Source organism: Apteryx mantelli, chromosome 4 (genome assembly GCF_036417845.1).
Source record: "Apteryx mantelli isolate bAptMan1 chromosome 4, bAptMan1.hap1, whole genome shotgun sequence".
Classification (NCBI taxonomy): Eukaryota; Metazoa; Chordata; class Aves; order Apterygiformes; family Apterygidae; genus Apteryx; species Apteryx mantelli.
Window position 1 is genome coordinate 48,340,708 of NC_089981.1, and position 16,955 is coordinate 48,357,662.

Sequence of the window (16,955 nt, forward strand, 5' to 3'; positions counted from 1 at the left end):
TCATGTATTTCCTCTTTATCTTTTATAAATGGCTACAGATTTAGATTTTTCTACTAGCTGTATTTTTCCCAAGCTTTACCTTTATCATGTAGTAATCATACTATCACAATCAGTAACACCTTGGTGATGACTGTGGGAAGAAAAATGCTCCCAGAAAATGCCCATAGCCAATATTGACCAATCAGATACTTGGCAGAGGCACAAGTGTAGGCAATGAAAATGTAACTGATTAATGGTGATTAATGCTAGAACTTCCATTTTGAAAGAATTTGACACCCATTGATGAATTAATCCTTACATTGACACTGTGACATAAATAAGTACACTGAGAAAACTTGAATGACTTGCCCAAGATCCCATAATGCAGTCAGTATCAGGGTCCAAAAGATGGTCTAGATTTCCAGGCATATACCTAAATCTATTAAAATTATCTTACTTTGGAACAACAGTAGGGATAAATATTTCTAAAGCATATTTATTTTTCAGTGGTAAATAAGAATGTGAGAATCAAAGTGTGAGAAAAAAGATTCATTTAAATAAATTAAGCAGAAACACTTCATTAACAAGAAAATATGAAAAACACATTGAAATAGGAAACACCAGTTTAATCAGAAAAGTAGAAAAGCTGAGCCACAGGAATAAAATCTTAACTCAGAATTCTAACAAGCAGCATATTGTGACCATTACAACCAGCCAAAAAAGGGGTATTTTTCCTGCAGTTGAAAACACTGGTGTTTTGAGGAAATATCATTTTAAAGTCTCAGAAAATGTAAAGCCTGTCTGCCATATCCTTCCTATTGCAGACAAAAAAAATATGAATATTTTTACAATAAAACAGGTTTCCTCAGAAAATAAATTTTCTGTTGAGAAAATAGTTTTGCTGGAGAGTTTTCAAATCTCTCTGCCAAAACCACTCTAAACAAATCCCTGGGAAGCCAACCCCAAATTCTGAACTTGTTGCGTGCCAAGGGGATGAAGATAAGGAAGCTGTTCATCTGTTCCCAAGATCAGAGCACAAGGAAGTAAGGTAATACTTTGTTGCAGATAAACCAGGAGGCTTCAGGAAGAAAGAATTTATTATTCACTGTAGTAAGGAGCAATTGTGAGCAATTTGTTCTGAAGAGGACAATCACAGTGAACTGCGGCATACACAGCCAGCCTGCTGGAGTACACAAATGCATACACAACTGTGCATGCAGGTTTGCAGACGCAATTGCAGTGTCTGCCTGCTCAGATCACATATTTGGTTCATGGAAATCACCACTTAGGCATTTAAATGTCTGTTTTTTGTGAAATAAAAGTGAGTGCATGCAACTATAATCCCACAACTAAGCGTATGTTTCTGTATGTGTAGACAGGTCTTCAATCTCTAAGAAATCCAGAACTTTACATTTTATAAGGCTTTCTCACTTCATCTAATGAATCGAATCCCATTTTCAAAATGAAATATGATAATATTATAAATATTCTAAAAAAGAAGTTGGATTGTCATTTTTAGAGTAAAGAAGTATTAAGATTATAGAGTAAATAAAGTATGCAGCAAACCGTAGCACATTCTACAATGCTGGAAAATAAGAGATAACCAATACAGAATTACGCTAGCATTACATTGCAAAAGATGCAGGAGCAAGTAGCACAGAATACCACAAGTAAGCATTCATTCAAAAATACTCTCCCTGGTAAGCACTATTTCTGCAAGTTCTAATCGCATTCTTCTGAACAGCAACCACCAAATTCAGCTTCAGATACAGTTTCCCTCTACCCCTTGACCCACCATACTGGTTAAAATCTCAAAATAAATAATACCTTAAATAAAATTTACACTTGATTTTCTTAGAGACTGTGATGTGCTACTTCAAATTCTGAGTCTACCAAAACAATTTTGAGCCACGTTCAGCATGGTTTTGGTGAAAATATTGTGCATTTTTTCCTCAATTTTACATCTTTCCATTTTGTTCTTGTGGTCTTTAGATTTGGAATTTTATTATTCCCTGTCATTGTTTTGCCTTTTTTCATGCCTTTCTAGCCTCTTTTCCACAGCAGCTTCACCATTCAAAATCTCTCCAGTGACTGGAACTTTTCAAAACTCAGCATGAAACCAGTTCCTTTTCTGGGTGAGACAGCTTCACATCTGGCCAGTGAACAAATTGCTCTTTCCACCCATTGCAAGTCCTGTTCTATCTGAGGCTTTTCATTTTAAATTTGCTGCTACACTCTCATTCAACAAGCTGATGCTCGCTAGGCTGCTGTGAAAGGGAACGTGAGTCATTAAAAGGGGCTCCTCGGCCAGATAGCGTTAGCACTCTGTAGACTTCCCTGCTGGGGAGATTTCTTCTATCTTGGGCTCCTTTCACTGTTAACTCTTGTTGCATGATGCAGCTGTGACATTTCCCTTGCAGCCTCTATTTTGCACATCTTTCTCTCACTTTCCCTCACTATTCCACTCTTAAATTCTTTTTAAGACTTTCACAGGAGTACACTAGTATTTTTTTTTTTCTGACTTGTAAATTGTTTGGTACTCTGGGTTAAGAAAATTTCCAGACATACTGAATTTTATCATTTCTTCTTGCGTATTTACAGAGTCTCCAATTGTAATAGAACGCACATGCTTGTACTTCTGTTATTTCATAAGCTTTCCTACTACTACTGATTTTACATTTGCATTTTTAGTCTTCTCCTATCTTCTCTCCAGGAATTCTGTGGGGAAGCTTAGGTTTCTTACTGAAAAGTACAAAGCAGCCTTCTGATGAGCAGCTAGCCCTGATGTCACAGGGCTATGAAATAAGTCTTATGTAGTGAGGTCTGAAATCCTGAGGAAAAAATGCATCAACCTTGCTTGAATTAGCCTCTTCACATTTAGGAGCAGAAAGCATGGCTTCAACATCACAATAAAAATACGTCTTGTGAACTTTCAGCAACATATCTTGGTATTTCTACACTATTTAAGGCCAATAACTTTCAAATATTTTCATTGCTTTAAGGAACTACAAGAAACATCTGAAAATAGCAGAAGTACTCACGCAGGTCTGCCTTCCGGACATTCTTCACTCTTAGTATTTTTACAGTGAGTAAGTTGAAAGGAGATACCGGTCTCTGCACAAAAATTTAAAAAAAAAAAATCACAAAAAACACTGCGATGAATATGAGGATTATAGTTTATAGTCATAGACTGATGTATACTGTAGCCCTAAAGTTCTAAGGACATGAATAAAACAAGTTTTTTAAGGTTGAGCCATTATCTTTTAATCAAACCAGTTGGAGCAGCTGGGAAACCTGGATAAATTTTTGTCACAGAAGCCTTATCAGGCCTGGAATAGCAGTGGCAGGTTTCAAAACCACATACCAGTTGAGAACAGAAGCTCAGGGTTCAGTTAGATACGTACCAGATCTTCCTATCACCACTCCACACTCATCACAAAAAACACCCTTACAGCACACGCATCAGTATCCCCGGGTCTCACATGCCCACTGCCTGGAATATAATATTCTGTCTCTAAGACACCAAATGCCACCACAGTAATTGTGTAGGTAGAAATGAGTGACCACCACACAACAGGATAAACTCTCACAGACCATCTAAAAGAACAGAAACAGAGTTACCAGCAAGGAAATATTTCTTATGAAGAATCTCTGGATCCATCTCTGATCTTCAGCCCTGATCCCCAACAAAAAGCTACAAAATGTTTTCCAGAGATGATCCTGGGAATAAACTCGTAGTTCTACTGGATATCAGACACCTTGGGCTCACCAGGGGTATTAATTCTACAATACCTTGTAACTTCCATGGCCCATACTAATATGTCTTCATATTGCTCAGGCTATAAATTAACTCTCTCCCCTTTTCGCCTTGGAGAAAACTACTTTAAAACCTTTCTCGCTCTCCTCTCCCATGATAACACCTCCTCTGTTTCATAGGTACCATATTTCCTTTTAGAAACAGTCTCACTATAACATATATATGTGTGCATATACAAATGTATATATATAATTTATCTCTTAACACTTGTTTAAAACTGGTATTTAGCTTTGAAATCTCCTGATTGTTTTAGATCTATCTATATCTATCAATAGATCATTATCTATCTATACCAGTTGATCTCTGAAAAGATATTAACTCTGCCTATAAACTCTCATTCTTATATTCATAGACATATTATGCCTTAATAAACAAGTGAATACATACAATGTCCTGACACAAATACAATTGTTTTATTACGTTGCTTATGAAATGCCTGTATAAGAAGCAAAAGTGAAAACTATCCACTGATGTTTGCTAAAAAATGTACCTCGCTGCCGTTTCCTTCATACATGCTATATATTTTGCAGGACCATTCATCTTTTCAGCTGTAGCAGAAGTCTTATTTTTAAGTGTTTGACAACACATGGCACAGTGTTAAGTAAATGCGCCCCTTATACGACTTTGAATTCTAACACAATGTAATGAAGCTGATCCTCATCCTCACTAGTGAAGCCCCCAACTACTGATGATGGATAAGCAGAGCTAATGGATAACACCCTGATAAGCAGAGGTGGAAAATAGCCTCTAAGGAGGCATCGGTAGCCCCTGGCATAACCCTCTCACATTTCCCCTTGGGTCAGCAAAGGGCCTGAGGAGGCAGCATTGAAGGACAGCACAGATTGGCAACCCTGAGTTACCAGCAGGAGGGTCAAACAGTCACTGATACCAGCACATTTGTTCTGCATTACCTCAACCTGTCCAGACTCTACTGCAGGGCCCAGCTTTACACAGCACAGATTAAAAGCACCCTGTCAGCTGTGGGACGTTTCAGCTGGCCCACACACTTCACACCTGCACCTGCTCTGCTGTCTCCAGCATCTCTATGGCTACAAAGGAGAACTTGGACAAACACACTCCTTTTGGAAGAAAGATTAGTTTCCAGTCAAAAATAATGAAAAGACATCACACCCAGAGCTATGCAGGAGTTAGACTGCCAGTACTGCTTTTGTATGTGCATTCAGTCGGACAGGGTAACACACAGGAGCAGTCATAGGCACAGGGACCAAAAAACAACGCTTGTCTATCCCTGCCAGACCTACTGACCGTTTTGCTGCCGTTAGGTTTATGCTTGGTCCCTGCTCTCCCACCCAATAATTCCTGAATGTTTTTGTCCCCAGCAGTGCTATTTCAGCAGAAGAGATAGAAGATATCTTTACCCAGGAAAGCTGAGATTTGCATCCCTTGAATATAGAAAAATGGACTTGAGCAGAAGTATCCCCCATCCCAGGGAAGTGCTATATATACCAGGATATATTGTAAAAGGACACCATTTTAAACGAATAACCTTTGCTCAGGTCTTTGAAAAGAAGGATCTAGACCTCTACTTTGCTTGTGCATTTCAAATAGTGATACCTCCTGTCAAGCCCCGAGCAAGTGGTTTACACAGAGCTAGGATACAAGATTGGTGTTCCTGTGCTCAGCTTTCTCTACTAGCTGAAAATATCTACCTGTATTTATGCAGTTCACTGCTCAGCTGTTACAATTCCCATTCCAGTGTACCTAACTCTCCAGCACATGAAGTCAATCTTCAGTGCCTCATGCAGGGTTACAGATCTCATTCCTGCACTAAGGACCTACAGGTCAGGCCTCGTAGCTCCTAACTTCTCGACATCTGAACACTTTATTGGATCACGCTCTCAGTGACTTGCTCAAAGTCACACACACAAAAACTGTAGCGGGGCCCATCTTAAACTAGATCATCTGCTATTAATAGGCAATGACTTTGTGTCTTTCCCTTTAATCTGACAACGACCATATCACAGGCTAAGTAAATTCTGGAGCCAGAAGCCTCTGAGGTCAGTTGTTAGGGACACTTCAACTTTCAGCTTCTGTGTTTACTTGGTCTGAGACATGATCGTTACCTCATAAACCGGAAACACAAGCTAGGCATTTTAATAATCACTGTTGAAACTATTTAAATATATGAGATTACAAATGCAGGAATTGGTCACACTATCCTACCTACGTCAGATAAAAGTTCAATTAAGTCCTGTGGCAGATTTGTGCAATCCTTACATATCTATTCCCAGTGAAGTCAGTGGGACTGTTCACATATGTGAGCACTCATCCATATGAATGGGAGTTACCTAACTGGGCTCTAAGTGCTCAATTTCAGTAAAACTCCAGGCTTATGCTATTTCAAAAGCCTTCTTAAATAGACAATTTTTTCATGAGGAGAACAGAGTGAAGCACAGACATTTCCAAGTTATATCAAGAGAAACATAGCAAAGTAAAACACCATGTCCAATATAATATTTGGGCCAGAGTACTCTTTCCTTAGTATTCTTTTCAGAAAAGGAATAAAATTCTTACTATTAATTTAAAAAACATGAAGACTAATGAAGAAAGTAGTCTTGTCAGAAAGACTGACTGAACTATAATACACAGATCACAGACTTGTTTCTGACCTCTGTCACGTATGTGGCACCTATTAACTTCAAAGAGTTTTGGAGCCTCAAGGACAGGCAGGATTTCATTATTTTACCATGTCTCTGACCTCATGGAAGGTCAGATGCATAAAAAACAAATACAAATCATGTAGTATAAGGAAAGTATTTCATCCATTTTAAAATATCCTGTAGCTGGATCTTATTAAATCAGCAGAACTCACTAGAGTTGTCCCAGAATAAACGTAAAGGAAACAGCAGTGAATCAAGGTATTTCTTTGAGAGCTATGTAAAATTCTGTGGCTTCAGATTGCAGTTTTCACATGACTTTTCTTTTCTTATTTGCAAGTCCACCACTACAGTTCCACATTAAAATAAGTTCAAATGTTAGAAGAGAAACTGAGTCAAACATTTCCATAGTTCAAGATCGCTTTATGTCGATACCATGACAGCCTATATTATTTTGATATGAGTAGTCTTTGAATATTTGAGTAATTAAAAAAGTAGTAATTTTTTTGGCCTCTCAGGTTAACAGCACTACCAAGATTTTTCCATAAAATGTTTTACACTAACCATTTAATCTAGATGGATATTTAAATCATATGTATTGCATGAGTTGCCCTGAAACTGACTCTGATAATAAAAACTGTGGTTTCCTTAAACTACAGAGTAACATTTAAAAAAAAAAAAAAAATCAGATATACTATGTTTACCTACTTATTGTCATAACTACAGAATTCCATAGCAAAAAAAAAAAAAAAAAAAAAACAGGTTTAGTGATTTCTGTTTCTATCAGCCTTGAAGAATCAATACAGAAAGATGGGACTCTAGGTCTTACTGCATATTGTATTTACTATGTTCAGGTCAATTCTGCCACTTCAAGTTTTGTTTTGTTTTGTTTTAAAGACAGGAGGTATAATTTAATGCCAGTGAACTGCAAAAGGTCTCAAGCCTGGAGACCCATTAGCAATGGAAAAAGCACTAAGGAAAAATAAACACATCTTGATTTTCTAAACACAGACTGAATTTACAGGGGTGACAATTACAATTTTATGATACTACCACACTTTATTAGGATTTGGGGACTGTACACAGAGCCCTGAAGTATCATTTTTAAGAGATACTTCTGAAAAAAATTCTGCGGAGTCTTTGCTTTATCATAGCATTTCACTTTGGCTGAACAGAGAAGGCAACAAACAGCTCTTCAGGCACAATCAGTCATGAGATACTGCCAATAACAGCAAACCTCCATGAAGCAAGGACAAATTACTGCTGTTGGGGAGAGCCCGTATGGCAGCAATCCCTACAGTAGGACCATGGAGAACCAAAGCCCAGAACAAATCACCCTGAGAAACCACAATAGTCACTGAAGCAGGGGCAAGAACTCACCTTCCTACTACACCTCAGAGAGCCTGCAACAGCTGCTGCCAGCACTGAACCCATTTAAAAATATTCAAAGACAGCCCCATCCCGTTGTCACTGTCACTGTTGCCATTCACTGGGGCACAACACCCTATCTGACATTTTCCATTATTCTAATACTCATTCATATGAGTGTCTGCTAATTGCCTGGGAAGTCTTCATTCGTCTGAATGATGAGTTGGTCCTCAGCTCGGTCTTTACAAAACACCTTATTGCTCTTTTTCACATTCTTGTTCATTCAGAAAGGTTCTCATCCGGCACTGCTCACACTCCTACCAGGCTAATGAGATCAGGCCTGTCAGAAGGCAGAACTTAATATGCTTATTCCTCAGCTTCACTTGTTCTGACATTGTACTTTTAAACACAGTATTGCATAGTGAATCTCAAGTTCTATGACAGAGCATTATAATGAAAAGAAAAACTACAAGGAGCACAAGAGCAGCAAAAATAATTGAAAGATCCACTTAAACACACCTTTCCTATGAAACAATGATGCACAAGACAAGTGGGTTTTTCATCCAAAGAAATCAAAACATAAAAGGGGGATGTGAATATGAACATGCCCAGATACAGTGCAACATTTACTGGCAGCGTCATAAGCATCAGAAACAGAGGTCAGACTTGACAGAGTTTACTGAGAAACAAGGCAATATTTCACCTATATGGCTGAAGTTGCAGCTCAACCTTTCAGCATTCAGTAAATATTCCAGTGTGTTTTTCCCCCAAGCAACTGAATTCCTAACATTTTTTTCTTGTGATCTATATTCAGCACTGGACAGCATTTAATGAAGAGCCATCTAATAACTACCTACCGCTCTCACTGCTTGCGCTGAGGTGCTGGTAAAAGTCTAGAAAAAACAACACAAGGAAGAGTTAAAAGACAAAACTAAACTACAGCTTTTTCAACTTTTATTTTAGGCTGACATTTAAAAATCTCAGATTCAAAACCATACTTAGAGCCATGCTCATTAACAACAGTCATTAGGTGGTTTACTAATACTTCCCCCCAACCCCATAACAAAAATTCTGTGCCACCTTCTGGTTTCCTTGACACAAAGCATTTGCTAAGGAAGCACAGTAAGTAGCATTGCTAACCCTAAGACATAACTCCAAAATGCAGACATGCCACAGGGTTCTCTATAAAGCTAGACTAGGAGAACAGTCCTTGCAACCATGGGATCTGAGGAGCAGCGAACTTGCTGTCCATGGATTGCCCCTATACCAGAAACAGCTTGTTGTCTACAACGATCAATTGAACTGGACTATCAGGCAATTTTAACTACTTTGTCAGCTATGGTCTCCTTTGGCTTACCTCATTCGAACTTAAATTCAATCCCATTGCAGCCCCCGTTGCATGTAAATCCAATGTTAAAAGATACCGAGTCCTACAGCTGGCAGGACCTCTTCATGCAGATTAGGGGTGGAGGAATAGGGATTTTATGACAAGGCTCAGCTGCTCCACCCCTTTGTTATTTCCAGTCATTAAACTATCCCCTCCCTGCTTCCTGCAGCCTATTAGGGCAAGTCAATTGAGTCAGCAGAATAAAGAGCAATTTCTTTTCTACCTACTGTGATTTTGCGGGGGGAAGGGAGAAAGGGAGTGCCAAAACCTCTTTCTGCCCACAGGCTGCTTTCTAGAAAATACTACTCATATTTTACTACTATTGAGAACTTTTACATTTATGCAACATGGCTAACTCACAAGGGATACCAAAGCACTTGTGGCTAATTATTTTACAGCTCCCCGAGTATCTTTACACTGCCACTGCAGTGTTACAGGGTAGTGGGGAGAGATACCAGCTACCTTCCAAACATGGAACTCTGATACCTCCAGTAGCTTTCCTGTAGCAGCATGTACTTCAGCAAGGGCTGTTTGCCTGAGAGGCACGGTAAATTAACTCATTGCTGTGCTACGGTTCACAGGACCCATACTGCTCTAAAGATGCATTTCTGTGCTACACTCAGTGACCTCACCACATACCCAAAGAACACTGGGTATTTACAGTATAGCTAAAAAACTATAAACCCTGTTCAGAAAAGCTTACAGTTTGATTTTAGATGCAATGACAGGGAAGGGAGGAGTTAGGCAGGAGATGGGAACTTGGGGGCGGAGGGGTGAGGCAGGGAGAGGGTTGTGCTCTTCTGCGTGGGCCCAGAGAGCTCAGTTCACCCATCCTCAGTGTCTACTTCAAAGGGCTCTTACATGTGCTCACTCTCACAGCAGGCCCAACAGGCCAACTGTGCTTGAGAAACATCTGAGCACCGTGTCCTCCCTGGCTCCTTACTACTCTGGCAGGTGGTGACCCACTGCCTTGAACAGCAGTGCATTACAGGAGCCCTGAAGTAGCACGTGTGTGTGCAGGCCGGCAGCTTCTGCAGCGTGCAAGGCCAGACGCTAGCTCCTCTGCCTCTTCCCTCCTCGCTGCTCAATGAAAGCAGGGGGCCAGTGCTCACTCCTGCATCACCAGATGATCCAAGTAGGGCACAGAGCACGTGGTGGTAAAGGTTTTGTATCCTTCACTCCTTTCCAGATCAGTCTCATTCATATTGATGGCTACTTCACTTCATGTGGGTAAAGAAAGTGACCTTGCAAACTACAGATAATGCCACCTACTTGCACTCCCTTGTACCACAGAGGCCAGTATCAAAGACGCTATGGATAGAGGAAGAGGGAAAAAGTTGTCCAAGGAACACAGCTAGAATAAAATCCTCTTCTTACAAACAAGCCAGTTTCTTTTCTATTAATGTCTGTGATGCACATGTGATGATTGTTCATAAGGCCTCGTCCAAAATACACAGCAGTACTATCTGATACTTCCATAAAAATGGATCCAAGCTGAAATCAAAGCAAAATGGTTCAGACATTAATCTGAACTTGCAGCATTTGAAAGATTCCTTGAAAGAAAGACCAAAAGATATTTCCACTGGACATGAATATCTCTGCCCCAAAGACAAAAATATCTCCCTTCATTTCCTGTCTTTATTAATTTATATCTCTGTTAAATGTTTATGAACCAATTCAGGTGGAGCAGTCACAGCTGAGAATCATCTACTTGTGCTTCTTGTAAAACTGGTCTTTCCAGCTTTTGAAAGAAGAATACTTCCCTGGAAAAATCTCAGTATTAAAATTTTAAGTGGGAATCAGCTTTTATTAAAAATGTCTGTAAAACATTCTACATCAAATGAAAAGGACTAGGTTATTCAGCTCACCTTTCCCTGTCCCAGCAGACACCATCCTGGAGAAAGCCCCTCAGAGGAACCCTATCCTCTCCTCATGCAAACAGACCCATTACTTTGTCCGTGTCTTAGCCAAGAAACAGAGCAGGCCATTTATACCACCCAAATTATTCCATAGCCAATGCAAGACTGTCCCTGACCTTACATTCTCTTACAGTACACCCACATCACTTTTAAGATCCATAAATGGGATACCACTTCACCCTTTGAAACATTTTTTTCAGCATCAGTGCACCCTGCTTGCAGGATATTTTCCTAATGTTCAGCTTACGTTTTCCTTTTCTAAAAACAATCTCATTACTTCCATACCAAAGCATATCCCTAAAAAATAATTCTTCTCTTGCTCACGATCACCATGTGTTTGTAGCTGATGTCATCTTCCCTTAACCATTGCTTATCCAAGTCACAAGAGAAGATTTTAGAAGATACTGTCTTTAAAGATTTGTGAAAATCTAAAATTATGACCTCAGCAGTATTTCATTCATGAACTAAGTTAATGATAGACCTAAGCACTGTATACTGGTAACACCCATAATAGTAAGTCCTTGTCATTGCTAAGGAAATTTTAACTGATCACTTACTCCTAGGAAAAGGTAATCATTGGTGTCTGTAAAGAACCTGCTTCCAAATAAATCATGATTTCGTAGTTTGTCCCACTGGTGTTGCAGAGCTAGAAATATAATCCTTCAGATTATATTTCAACAAGATTACTGCTTCAGAGGTTAAGTGTCATGCTGTTTTTTCCCACATTTTTCTTAAAAAGTACTTCCATAGTTCAATAAGGCTTTCAAAGACAACTGTCAAGCATGCAGTAAGTAAATTCATGGGTGAAGTTACCCAATGTCTAATGAGCCGTATGTTGAGACTATTCAATTTGTTTAGTAATCACATTTCTAAAGTAGATAATTTAAAACCAGTAGTGTTCTACACATACATGCTACTTACACTCTCATTTTTCTCTTTGAAGACAAGAAAGAATTTACATTGATGAGGGAATACCCAACAGTCTCTAAAAGTGCGAGCAATAAGGACAGTAAAAGGAAAATATAATTTTCCTCTGCTCTCCACCTACTTTATAGGTCACATCTACATGAACATAATTTTGTATCTGTGTCTTAATTAAAGCAAAGTGGAACAAATATAAACATCTTGCTGATCTGGGGCAGTCAAAATTCGTCTAAACTACCCCATTACAAGCATTAGCTCCCCAACATGATACTGAGACAATTGTATAACTAAGCACAATCGGTTGCAGGTAGCAATGACATGTGCATCCAGCATCCTACAATTACCCCATATACCACTTAAATATTTTGTCACCTTCCGATAATCCAGGTTTTCATATATGTATGACTAATGGTGGATTTCATATTCTTGCAAGAGAAAAGCACACTTGTACCGCCTTTGTGATGACAACAGGAGTTGGTCATTATTAAAACACTTTGAACATAAATAGAAGGGTAGTTAACTATCCAAAAACACGCTAGAGGTGTTACAAAATGATAGACAGGTTTCACATGAGAAAATAAACACTCAGAATTAACATAAAAAGCAAATTAACAAAGATAGTGTCAGATCTATGTTTACGGATCTGCCTTTATTCACAACTTTATTTGTGGAAGTACAGCCAGACTATCTCCTGAGGTCTCTTTCACTTGTTTTGTGGGTTTTTTTTAAACAATTCTGCAGGCTACAGAAACTACACGGACCTCATTCAGACAATGAAACAAGAGAGCAAGTAGTCAAATTCCAGTTACGCAGTGGAACCAAGCTCGCTAAACTCTGCACAAAATAATGTTTATCATGGCTCAAAAGCGCCACACCTCCTTTCCCATCACAACACACTTTGGTTTCTGAAAGATTCAACTTTGACTAGTGATTCTTTAGCATGCCACTAATTTCAGACAACACCCCAGTTAAAAAGCTATCTTTCACATCAACATGTCTGGCATTTTAATTTCACATTGATATATACAATATTTCAATATACCTGTTCTTCAATATTCTACAATATCCTTGAAGTTAGGTATTGCTAACCAAATACGATGCAAAGAAGGATTTCACAAGAAACCGTTCTTGGAGAAGTGTGCATCAAGACTCCAGAGAAACCACTCCATTCACTCACTATTTCCTGTTCTGACAGGCAGGAAGCATAAAGTCTCTACTGGAAGTTGCACAAAATTTTGCAGAGATGTCCAGGCATAAGGAGAGATACGGAGGTCTTCTTTTGGCCAAAAGAAATCAGCTGTCAAGATCAGTAGAATTTTCAGTGTCATGGTCTAAAGAATAAGTGTGAAAGGCCTACAATCACAGGTGTATCTGAATGGAAGCGAGAGGAAAGCTGCACTAAATATGCGAAAACACGATTTGGGGGAGATGCTGGCTGAACAGATAACTTTGCAAAGGATATTATCTTTGAGACAAACAAATCAATTAAAACATCAGTAAAAACTACAAAAAATATTTTCAGGTAAAAAATGTTTTGTTCAGCTGAAACTAGTTTAGATTTTTTTTAATGTATAACTTTTTTTAGTTGAAGTTACTTTAAACGAAGCATTTTGCATTAAAAAATCAAAGTGTTTCAGGGGGGTTTTTTTTAAGTCAAAATATTTAGATTTTTTAGTATTTTGTGGAGTTCTCTTTCTTCTTTAACCAATACAACTTGTTGAAATAAACAAATTCACAAAATGTTCCAAATGATCTTAAGGGGGCGGGAAGCACAGGTTGGAGAAAAAAAATCTGAAAGTTTTTATCACCCATTTCTAAGAGGGAAGAGACCTTCAGTTTGAATCTGAATCTAAATTCTGAAGAATGAAAGGCACAAGATTTCATAATAACTAGAGAAGAAGATTACAGGTATGGGTAGAGACAGGACTGGGAGCAGGGTGTTATATCTTTTTTTTTACTAAGGCACTATCCTGATTGTGACATGTATGAAGGATGACTTTTGTCTTCAAAGGTCTATTGAGAAACTTGATTAGAAATGATTTCACATGCCCTTGAATGTTTTGAAGAGATAAAGAGATAAAGATCTCACTCCTCCTCCTCCTCCTCCCTCACAGGAAAGAACTGGGTGTTTTTTTTCCATCCAGAAGTCATCGGTGAAGTATTGGCCCAACATTTCTCAATATATGCAATCCTGGCTTCAGTTTTTTTGCAAGAATTTCAAATTCAACCCTTCTCTCAAAAAGCAGAAGCTCACTACCATTATTCCCGACTCTCCCTGTGCTCTGGAGATGGGAATGTGTGACCGAATCTCTGTTCCTCCCTGCATGAAAGGCCCGAGGCCCTCTGACCTTTCCAGCTTCATTCAGCAGTTCAGGAACTGTTCAAGTAACCTCTGCTCTTCCCTAATCCAGTCAGCCCATAGACATGAGGAATGCCAGCACCTTTCTGTGCCAGCTAATTAGTCAGGAGAGTCTTTGCAGAAATTCTTTCAGCACAAATGTGGCACGATTCACAGCCTAGGACCTTTACAGAGAAATCCACAGCCTTGATAGCAATTTGAATTGAATCAGTTCTCAGAATACAAGGAGGTCATCTCACATCACCAGGTGATTAAGGGGGTAAAGCTTCATTCACAGCCAGCCTGAGAGACTCAGAGAGTCCCGCCAGAGACTATATTCACACCTAATTGCTTCCAGGGCAGCACCCTCACATTTGGCAGAGCTTGTGTGACAGGTCACAAACCAGTGTTGTCAAAAAAGAAATTGTTGCTGACCTGCCTTGATCTTTAATAGCAGTTATGCCACTGCTAAATCATTTTGAAAATCCAACCCATAGTTCACCAGGCTGCAACTCCTCCCATATAAAATAACATCACTAATACTGAACTTCTTCCCTCTATTGTTATTTTTGCTTAGCAGCTGGTAAGCCATTTGAACAAACATCTCTGCACCTGTACTTTTACGTTGCCTTTAACAGGACAGGGAAAGTGGCCTTTTCTTCCCCAGACAAGAAATCAAATGAAAGTCCGTTGTGGAGAACACTCACAGCCACCAAGAAGGTTGAAGTTCGCAAGCCCAGGAAAGCGTTAGCCTCGTGTGTGACATTGGCTCTTTGGAGCCAGGTCCCAACCTAAACACTAGTATTTGTCTGACTTTCCTTCAAGTCAAAACATCAAGTTGTAACCTAAACAATTTGGGCAAAGAAGATTTTCAGTTGCTAGCTTAACAGGCCCACATTTTTTTAAATGGACTCCCTCCTTTATGTAGCACATTGGAAGCCACCCTAGTTTTCTGAATCTACTGCTAGATATGTACATCGCCACACCTTGCGTGAGTAAAGCTCAAGGCCCAGTGCCAAGTGTTACAACCACCAGCAACCAGTTGGTGGAATACACCAGGCACAAACAGCACTGCCTCTGCTATATCTTCCTGGGGAGAAAAAAAAAAAATTTTTTTGAAAAAGCATTAAAATACTCAAAAGATACTTAATAAAAAAAATTTAAACAAACATTTTAAAAAAATGATATCATGAGCTAATTTTTTTAAACCATAATGAACACAACTGAACTGCTAAAGTGACATCTTGCTTTTCTGTGCTGCTCACAGAAGACTACTGCCATCTTACTGGTGAGACGGAACATCAAATTATCCTAGCCAAGATCACAAAAAGTAGCTGAAATAAATTGGCCTTCTGGTTAAGAGGGCAGAGTTGAAAAAGACAGATGTTCATCAGTAAGTGAAAAAAAGAAAAGAGTTGTGGGACAGGACCATCTTGATGTTGTGAAGAGTGGCAAAGGTTACTGCCAGCAATAATTTCCTTTTACAAAGGGAGATTTTTTTTTGGTTTGATTCATATTGCAGCAAAGCTTGACAGGAGCTATCTGCTAGCATTATCTCAGCACTTCAGTTTGGATATGTTATTTTGAACAGATGCATAGAAAAAGAACTGCCATAGAGGTGACAAAGCATGATGGTTATCTCCTGCTAAATACACAGGAGTCTCCAAGACTGGATGACAGAGACCATTTACCTTCTGAGAAGAGCACGTGACAGGAGCAGAGACAAGATTTCACTTTCCCAGTGCAAGGATGGCAGACTGCCAAACAGATGCATGCATTTTTTTATGCATACATCAGTGTAATGAATGAGATGGCAGCAAAGGAGAACAGAAAGGACTGACAAAAATACAGATAAGCATACAATGAATTCTAGTCACACTAGCAAAACAATTTCAAATGGTTGCAATCTGTATTACTGCATAAATACCATGGCATTTGGGAGACTGGCATTTAAACTCCTAGATGGCTCATTATTATCCCAGTCATCTGCACTCTGGTTTTAAAAACAGAATTTTTTTCCACCCTTCATCTTCAACTGGTCTCTTGAAGTGGCAGCCTGTCTTTCATCCTTTCGCAAAGGTCATTAGCAAAGCTCATGGTTGCCTTCGTCCCCTCAATATCTCGTTCTTTGGTATCAGAAGCAAGAAGCCTCTCTTCCCAGATAAACTCAGTAGGCAAACTGTGTGGAACTTAATAAAAATAACGCATTGTAATGGTTGCATCCATGAGACCGCTATTTTTAACAGGATTTTGCATGGGTATTTAGTATTTAAATAGTAGCTATTACACTGTACATGTATCAATTTATACATGATACAATAAGTTCTTATAATAACCATGTGAACACTTCTTCTTAAACAGACATTTATCTCCAACAGATATGAAACAAACTCTCCAGCACACCTGCCTGTGGTTTGGATGGCAGTGGGAATAAAGCTGTAGCAGCAGCTACACAATGACCATCCTGAGGTTGCAGAAGTGAATAGAGTTGGTGTCACAAGTTTCATTACCATGACCATCTGAGAGCTAACAGCAGGTTAATAAATGAAGATAAGGTTATGGCCAAAGGCTAGGCTGCTAAACCGTTTCTCTAAAACCAGTAAGT

The 16,955-nt window shown here is 39.1% G+C and overlaps 1 protein-coding gene across 1 annotated transcript in view; it reads right to left on the reverse strand.

The window, feature by feature from the left end:
* Positions 1-9,166, reverse strand: part of LOC106498170 (cytosolic phospholipase A2 epsilon-like) — a 33,624-nt gene extending 24,458 nt beyond the window's left edge. The window contains exons 1-3 of the mRNA XM_067296474.1: positions 9,140-9,166; positions 8,640-8,675; positions 3,021-3,093 (exon numbers count right to left, since the gene is read on the reverse strand). Coding sequence (XP_067152575.1) covers positions 3,021-3,093; positions 8,640-8,675; positions 9,140-9,166 — 136 coding nt within the window. The remainder of the gene's footprint in view (positions 1-3,020; positions 3,094-8,639; positions 8,676-9,139) is intronic.
* Positions 9,167-16,955: the final 7,789 nt, after the last annotated feature.